This window comes from Engystomops pustulosus, chromosome 7 (assembly GCF_040894005.1).
Source record: "Engystomops pustulosus chromosome 7, aEngPut4.maternal, whole genome shotgun sequence".
Taxonomy (NCBI): Eukaryota; Metazoa; Chordata; class Amphibia; order Anura; family Leptodactylidae; genus Engystomops; species Engystomops pustulosus.
Window position 1 is genome coordinate 99,627,324 of NC_092417.1, and position 9,420 is coordinate 99,636,743.

The 9,420-nt window shown below is 41.4% G+C and overlaps 1 protein-coding gene across 1 annotated transcript; it reads right to left on the minus strand.

The window, feature by feature from the left end:
• Positions 1-352: 352 nt before the first annotated feature.
• Positions 353-8,632, minus strand: TUBB3 (tubulin beta 3 class III). The gene is made up of 4 exons (XM_072117407.1): positions 8,474-8,632; positions 4,279-4,387; positions 3,653-3,763; positions 353-2,080 (listed from the first exon to the last, which is right to left on the minus strand). Exons 1-4 carry the CDS (start codon positions 8,528-8,530, stop codon positions 1,008-1,010), a joined length of 1,350 nt encoding a protein of 449 aa, XP_071973508.1. The 5' UTR covers positions 8,531-8,632; the 3' UTR covers positions 353-1,007.
• Positions 8,633-9,420: the final 788 nt, after the last annotated feature.

A 9,420-nucleotide genomic window follows, 5' to 3' on the forward strand; every position in this document is an offset into this window, starting at 1 on the left:
GTGATCTCTTCAACCCTGAAGAAAAATGAAATAGCTGTGAGCCCAGGATGTAAATATTTTAAATATGAAAAAATATGAATCAAAACTAGATGAGGTAGGTCAGGAATGCTATTAATATGTATACACAAGAGTCATATGCACTTACTACAAGGGGGGATTTGTTTAGTTTGAAATCAGAGGGCTCATAAAATAGTTCTTAATTCTAATTTCTATTGGTCCAACATTGGCCTCCGATTGTAGACAGATAAATAATCCTGGAGGGAGATCATCTGATATTTTCTTGCAGTACACAGGCTATTAAAAGAACACAGAGCAGCCTGTTCTGTAAATAAGTATTAATTTCATGCTCACATGTTGGACAGCAGGAAGTTTATTTGTTATTTAAAAATAAATAATCCAATAAAACCGACATAAAAATAAGAGCACATTAAAAGAAAAAAAAAAACAAGAATCAGATGGTACAAGAGAAAGATGAAAAGACACAGAGTAAAACCTGGGTCTCGGCTGCTAGTTTCACAACACTTATATTCTCTCAGGATCTGGAAGTTGACATCTTCTCCATGTACATAATTCCCTAGCACTTTACATGCACTTCACCAAGACACATTCACTTCTTTTAGCTCCTTGTATTTAACTGCCGGATTTTATCCACACTTCATAATCCTCCATTTATTTCTTAAGTTAGTTCCTTCCACTGCTACTAAACCCTTAACATTTGATCCCTGCTGCAGAAGCCTGCAAGGTATGATGTACACCATGCACAATATATTACAGGACTCTGCCAGCAGAAAGCTCCATGTTTGCGTCAGCAAATAACATACTGTTGCACATTCAATTCTGCAGGTACTTTTGGCAGCGGAGAGCTAAACAAATAAGGGAGATGTACGCTAGTTTGGATCCTGACTGGAACTATATTCCTAACTCAGTAGTGACACATTATGCAGTATGAATGGGATTCCTAAACCTCGGGGGAACTAATCGACTTCTCTTGCTCTTGTAAGAGCTTTTTACTTTCCTTGAGCTTCAGATTCCTCTTCATCATCTTCATACATCTCACCCTCCTCCTCTGCTGTGGCATCCTGGTATTGCTGGTACTCAGATACCAGGTCATTCATGTTGCTCTCGGCCTCTGTAAATTCCATTTCGTCCATACCCTCTCCTGTGTACCAGTGCAAGAAAGCCTTACGCCGGAACATGGCAGTGAATTGCTCAGAGATGCGTTTGAAAAGCTCTTGGATGGCTGTGCTGTTGCCAATAAAGGTGGAAGACATTTTGAGGCCTCGTGGTGGGATGTCACATACTGCAACTTTTACATTGTTGGGGATCCATTCTACAAAGTAGCTGCTGTTCTTGCTCTGGATGGCCAGCATCTGCTCATCTACTTCTTTCATTGACATGCGTCCACGGAACACGGTAGCCACTGTCAGGTACCGCCCATGGCGTGGATCACAGGCTGCCATCATGTTCTTGGCATCAAACATCTGTTGAGTGAGCTCTGGTACAGTCAGTGCCCGGTATTGTTGGCTTCCACGGGCAGTCAGGGGAGCAAAGCCTGGCATGAAGAAGTGAAGACGGGGGAACGGAACCATGTTAACAGCCAGTTTACGGAGATCAGCATTAAGCTGTCCAGGAAACCTCAGAGAAGTGGTTACCCCACTCATTGTGGCACTGACAAGGTGGTTGAGGTCTCCATAGGTTGGAGTAGCCAGTTTGAGGGTGCGGAAGCAGATGTCATATAAAGCCTCATTGTCAATACAATAGGTCTCATCAGTATTCTCCACCAGCTGATGGATAGACAATGTAGCATTGTATGGTTCAACCACAGTGTCAGACACCTTAGGAGAGGGGACTACACTAAAAGTGTTCATAATACGGTCAGGGTATTCTTCCCTGACTTTACTAATGAGCAGGGTGCCCATGCCAGAGCCAGTGCCCCCACCCAGGGAATGTGTTAGCTGAAAGCCTTGTAGACAATCACAATTTTCACATTCCTTCCTGACCACATCTAGCACGGAGTCCACTAATTCAGCTCCTTCAGTGTAGTGACCCTTTGCCCAGTTGTTACCAGCACCACTTTGTCCTGGAAAGGAAAAAGAAAATCAATCATATTTTGCAGAGTTCTAATGGTAAAATTAGTTGATTATAAGGCCTAGGGTTATTCTTTTATTTAATATTTTTAAATTGGTAGTAGAATGGGAAATTATATTACTTTCAAATATGCCTATATTTTCAATTCTGCTGATAACTTTCTTATCGCTGTGCAGGTGGTCCTTAACTGTGTTAGCACATACTACACACCCATGGGATAACTAACTGTTACAAATTATACAATAATTAGTATAAGAACAGCTTCACTGTGTGATTTGTAACATGGTTTTCTTTCTCATGTGATCATGCCATGTTATAAATAAAGATAAAGTAAAAAGATAAAATCAACACAACAGATAGAGGAAGCGGTGTACAGCATGGCCGCTGTCACCATGGATTTGATTTGGGCCATTAACAGGGGGCAGTGCCTTGTTGCTATAGCAGTCGGAAGCCTCTCAGAAGCTCCCAGCAATCAGACCGTTTAGGATTCAAATGTTAAAGGAAATCTACCATCTAAATCAAGCATGATAAACCAGGGACACTTACTCATATATCCAGCCACTGTGACTGTGGTAATATTCTTATAATTGTTCTCCTTGGCCTCCTTGGCTCTGGCATGCACTACAAGAGCCCCCCATGGTGTAGATTCACTGGATTTCTGTTATACTGTGCAAGGAGTAGTTCCCCCTTCCCACCTTGTGCAGCACTGTAACAGTTGATTTTAAAAGGTAGGAGGCCATGAATAACAAATATAAGAAGATTATCACAGTCACTGGGCACATTTACTTCCCCTGCCGTCGCAATCCCCACTGTGCATTGTCCGACGAGGATTCAGATCTTCCGCGATTCTCATAGCTCGTGCGCCTGATTTCCTGCATCCGTCGCTTCCCCTGCTGAGGTCCGCCAGAGTTCACCTTCTTCCCGGTGCATGTGATTGCTAATCTTGCGACACAATTTTGTATTTTAATTCTGCAGTTTGTCCGAATCAGTCGGGTTCTCCGACATCCACCCCCCCCCCCCCAATTTGTGTCACATGCAAGCCGGCGCCGATGCGCCACAATCTGATCGTGTGCAGCAAAAACCCGGGGCAATTCAGGGCAAACCAGTAAAAAGTATGGAAACCCGACGAAAATGCAGCATTCATACCCTTAGTAACTGTCTGGATATGAGGAAGTGTCCTTGGTTTATCATGCTTAATTTTGATGGCAGAAATTATTGAAAAAAAAAAAACCTAAACACTTTATTCACCCCTCTTTCATCCATCTGTATTTTTATAACTTGTAGAACTGGATGCCTTTGTGTCCTCTGATACGCCTCATCTTCCTGTTCCAATCACACATGAATATTTGAAGTCAGGCAAACTCTTGCATTGATGTAACTGGCTTCCAAATATGTGCTGCAGCTTTAAATGATCCGTCTGTCCTGCACACCAATCACTTTTTGTGCATACTTTACAATAAGCTTCTAGTTTAATATATATAAGTGAGGATTATATTATCTTATTACAAGTATATGTAAAGTGTAAATGCTTTATAGGTGGAATAAAGGATTAAGAATTGTATACCAAAAATGAAGTTATCTGGTCTAAAAAGGTGTCCAAAAGCTCCAGAGCGGACGCTGTCCATGGTTCCTGGCTCCAAATCCACTAAGATGGCTCTAGGCACGTATTTGTGTGCTGAAAAGAAGAAATATAGGATTTTAGGGAATGATTCTGTACATTTGTGTTCTCATTTTTCCCTATTACCAGAAAGTAAAAAATTATAATGAATTACTTATGCCCGTTTCAACAGGAGTTGTAAGCCAGACACTAGAAAAAAAATCAATGTGTGCCCTGTCCAATTTCTAGCAATAGGTTTTAATTGTCTGTAGATTATTTTCACTAACTGTTGCCCTTGCCAATGTCACATGGGGCAGGAAGGTTTTTGGTCATGTAAATTGTCTTCATGCAATTTAACAGACTTTTCTTTCTTCCCCTTTCTGCATCTTTTATATGTCAGTGGCATAGTCATTGTCCTGTGCTTGCTTGAAATTGTATAACCAGTCTTGCTTGAATTAAATGAACCCCTGCAGGACCACAAAACCCCCTCTATTAGGGTTTCAGTTCAGTGCAGTGGAGGGAACAACCTTAGTGAATAATTGGGAACAAACAACTGAAAGTACATTGTAATATGTATGGCTCAGGGAACTTACAGGATGCCTCATTGTAATAGACACTAATCCTCTCCAGCTGCAGGTCAGAGTCTCCGACGTAGTTTCCAGACGGGTCAATGCCATGTTCATCGCTGATCACTTCCCAGAACTGGGGAGAAATTACAACAAAGAAGAGTGTTTAGAACCAAAATAAAAAATGATATACAGGGCCATAACACAGAAGCTTACACTGCCCTGCCTTCTCATGAATCTTTAGCTTAGGCAAAGCTCTGCAGGATATTTTAATACAAATGTATTGCAAAGTAATGGAAATATACTGAATCTATAGGGGATAAAGTATAAACAAATCTAGGACTATGGATCAATAGCTAGTAATAAAAAAATAAATCCTGCAGTAATACAGTAGTATATTTTACAACTAACAAGCATGATTTGCCATTTGAAGAAATTGCTATTTCATTTCAAAGCTAACTACTGTAAATATACAAAAACACAAACAGGACCAGCACTAGTAAAAAAAAGTGAGCAGTATGGGTTAATTGGCCCCTAAGGCAGTGCAGATTTTACAGATAAAGATCAGGACTAACATGCTGAGAGACCCCTTCTGTGTAGCCCATGGCCCTATCCCAGCACTTAATGGGAATTTTATAGTTACCGCATTGACCATATGCCAGGACAAACATCTGCACCTCTAATGGAGCAGTGTAATCTGTAAAGTACTGCAGATGCTCATGTTCAACTCATGGGCCAGCAGCTATACTTTAAGTTCCAAATAGAACAAAACCAAATATTAATTTACAGATACCTATACAGAGATGATAGTATAAGTAAGTTATCACACATGAATCATGTTAGAATCATTGGTTCACCATTTACCGTAGATGTAGTAACACATATGAGTACTATTAGGTCATCCTATATGGTACCATACATACACACTTGTATGTATATTGTACCATACATAAGACTTCAATATATGATGGGATATCTGGTTTCACATCTACATTATAGGACAGGACATATAGCTCTACATTTGCTATGTACCATGGGACTAGTAGGACCATAGTCTCCATATAATTGAGAATTATAGGACCACTTCAACAAATTATTGGATATCGACATGTTTGTAATTTAATAACAGCTAATTATCATGATAGGACTGTCAGCTTAATATCAACCACACATTATAAGACTTTTAGTTCTACATCTACAAAGATTAAAGGACTTGTGTATCCCCAGCTACCATATATGATGGGAGCCATCTCTAAGTGTTTTCTTGTACTAAATAAAACGTAGACCACTGTATCTACTCAGATGGAGCTGTCCTTTGTACTGATTCTCACCACCAGACTATTCTAAAAGTCTCTCAAATTGTTGCTGATAACTTTTAATTTTGGTTGTATTTTCTGGACCTTTAGATGGCGTCTTATTGACAAGAATTATAGTCTACACGCAATGGTTCAATGACTGATCCAGGGAACCATAGGCTCTGTAAATTTCAAAAATAAAGATCTTTATTTCTCTCAAAAATTTTACTATGTTCTATCCGACATTCCAGTTTTCATTTTACAACAGAACAACTGTTTTGTGATGCACAGAGCATTATGAGTGGCACCAATCCTGGTATGACCCATCATAAACCCTGTGGTCAGTAATCATATAAACCAGACAGGATTCAGTATCCTTTGTCTGCAGGGAAATCACTAGGTTATTATAGTAAAAACAACAAAGTCATAGGCTAGGCCTCTGTACTGGCAACACCCAACAAGCACATTCCAGTGCTAGGGCGTGGAAGAGAGGGTGGGGCACCCTGGCAGCTGAGGAGGTTAAAATATCATGACAAAGAGGAATGATGAAAGAAACTAAAATGACAATGAAGAGACATGAACCGAAGAACAGAATTCATTCAATTTATGATATCAAGGCCTTACCAAAAGTTCCCCAACTCCACTACCTTACAGGAGGCTATAATAATCCATTACAGGTCATTATAACTAAAAAGGAACCAATTAAATATGCCTTCAGAATAACACAAAATATGCTGTTAGACCTGACAACTGACTATAGCTCACTGACAAAGTCATTTATTCTGAAGTTTTCATTAACAAACTATGCTTAGAAGTCTGATTTATTAGGAATAACTAGAATTATTATTCAAAGGAATACCATTTACTAATATCAATACAAATATTTGTTTAATTTACAATGATACTTATAATTCTTTATAATTATGATACTTAGATTTCTCTAATTGCTGTGCTATTATCTGCTTCCAATCCTTTCAAGGTGGGGAGTGGCTGACTAAAGTGTTTCTTAATGAGATGCATGGCACAAATCCTAGAAAAAAAATCACTCTTCTGCCTAGGACTGCTACTTCATGTATCATGCCTCCAGTAATGACAACCTTAATTCAACTATATGTTTGGGGTATTCGCTGTTCGCCTGTAGACACTGATGTACTAGCCCTTTATAAATGTATTGGCTTTGTTCTCCTATGGTTAGTAAATGATGCTATTCATTTGGGTGGATACTGGGTAGGTCCAAAATTTTATTCAGTTCTAATGTTCTCAGAAGGCTGAGCTTCTGTCCCTTATGTTCTCCATATTGCACACAGTGTCCCACCAGCCTATTGTAAGGCTATGCATGAACGGTAGCTCTATAATTAATCTAATAACCCTAATGTCTCCCAACAGCTGCTCCATCCTTCTTCTTGGTTCCCTTGTGACAATAAAAGACCTACTGAAGGTTTTGAATTGTCATCATCTGACTCCAGGGACTGCTGAAAGCATCTGTCTGTAAGGCGTCTGGCACCAAAGACATGACATCACCATATAGGATCTTATTTATTATGTATTCTATATGGATAGTGTTTCTTTATTCTACCCAACTCATAATTTAAAGGGAATTTACACTATTTTCATTTTGGATAGGAGTGGATTTGTCTTGGGTGAGCATGTGTTACCCACAGTCTATTCTTTGTCTTCTAGCATATCATTAAATTATAGCCTGCCAATGATATCACCACCCTAGACTGCTATATGTTAAGCAATGAGGTCCCTGCAGCACCGAGGGAGTGGCACCATGTCGCTGAACAATAGATGAATAAGCAATCCAGAAGTGCATGAGTTAAATCACAGACACTGATGGAGGTTTGCAGTGAAGGTTGGATTATCATATGGAAAATTATGTAGCTTAGGCTCTCTGCAGGACAACTATTGTCTGATCATTAGCATCAGACTTATCTACAACAGGACACATCCTGGTCCTAATCACCAGGATCACATCCCCTCCCATCCTGCATCATGGTGCTGACACCTCCCTCACTCACAGATCCCTTTAATTAAACAGGATTTACACGCTTGCTCTGTCAAAGAGAATAAATTCACAGGGCATGGCTGTGTTAACCCTACTTATGCCTGCCGGACGCCTAAATGTCAGAATATTGCACATTCAATTGGCAGAGCTGGTTTCATTGAAATAAATCAACAGCAAGGCCTGTAATGATTGAAACAGCATCCCCCAAAAACAAAGGGGGCTTTGTTGCGGGATTCTGGAAAGGAAACTGGAATCCAGACAACCACATGAAACCCTGGATACAAAGGTTTCTGTGGAGAACACACCCTCTTTCCGATTACAGATGCAATGCCAACACAGCACATACCCTCTGTAAATGTTAATGATGGCACAGAAATAGCCATTTAAGCTCTGTCATCAGAGTGTGCACTAGTCACACCTACTAGGCTTTAGCCACCCGTCATGTAGTGCCCCCTAGCCTGCTGCAATACCCACTTCACCCTTTGTTCCTGTGCTGCAGTGATGGGTGTGGTTCTGCAGCAATGGGCTGCTTCTACCAGTGCGCCCACCCAGCATCTGATCTCTGTCTGGTGACATAGACCTGGCACAGACACCTGCGGGCAGTGCCACAATCCTACACCCTCCCTTTTAGAAAGGCTGAGGCGTGAATTGTGACAGCAGGGAAGTGGCAGCCTCAAGGTTATCTCATAGTCCAAGGGCAATTTTAATAGAAAATACTATATTAATAAGGTGCCAAGTCAGATATAAAGGGATCTGTGGGAAGGTTATTAGTTTGCAGGAAACGATCAGCAGGTAGTCAGGACAATACTTCATACATTTTAGCAGGTAAAAGATAAAGAACAATGATTTAGCTACACGCTAGCCCTCAGCAGCAGGCATATAGGCAGCTACACCTGGAAAGGATGAATACGGCACCTACCTTAGCCCCGATCTGGTTGCCACACTGGCCGGCCTGGATGTGCACAATCTCCCTCATATTTGCTCAGGTCGAGATCGAGATGCGGGAACTGGAGGGAGACGTCGTACGGACAACACCTTATAAACGCAGCAGCGTGATGTCATCGTTCCCCGCAGCCAATCACAAGCCGCCTGCGACACGCCGCAACATCTCTGCAACATCAGCACCGACAGTGTGGACGCGCACGACACGCCCAGCGGCGGGAACGTGCGCCATACGATCTACATGGGGGGAGCGGCCCGATCGTGCGCCATACACTGCACAGGGGGAGCGGCGGGAGCGCGCGCCATACACACTGGACAGGGGGAGCCGCTGCACAATGTATAATAGGTCGTGCACGCGCTAGGGTTATAAATGGCGGGGTACGTGCAGGCCTTGAGGGGGCAGTGGTGTGTACCTGTACGCTTATTTGACCAATAAAACAATGCCAGCAAAGCAGGGGTATCTTCATAAACTCAGTGCTGAACAGCCATTGAATAGGGTAATAAACCACCTATATTTTAAGCGAAAGTATTATAAAAGCTTAGGTTTCCAAGGTGAAAATGAAAATAGCTGAATTTGATATAGATTTCCCCAGAAAAATCCATGTGAAATACAGGGTTAAATCCCCGTTCCTTCATGAATTTTGGGTGGCATAATTGAAATATTTAGTGGCATCTGCCCTTATTTATCTTTGAATACATGTTGCTTCTTTTCAGACTGGAAGAGGTATTTTGGGAAGGATTTTCTGACTGACATTCTTAATGGGAACCTGTCACCAGGGATGGACCTCATTTTCACTAAGGACAGGTTACAGAAGCCCATACCTTGCACCCTGACAGAATCCTTCGTGTAGTCCCAGTGGTTGGTCTTTGGTTTGCATACATTTCAAATAACAACACATGACTTGTCTGTGCTGCAGACCCCTC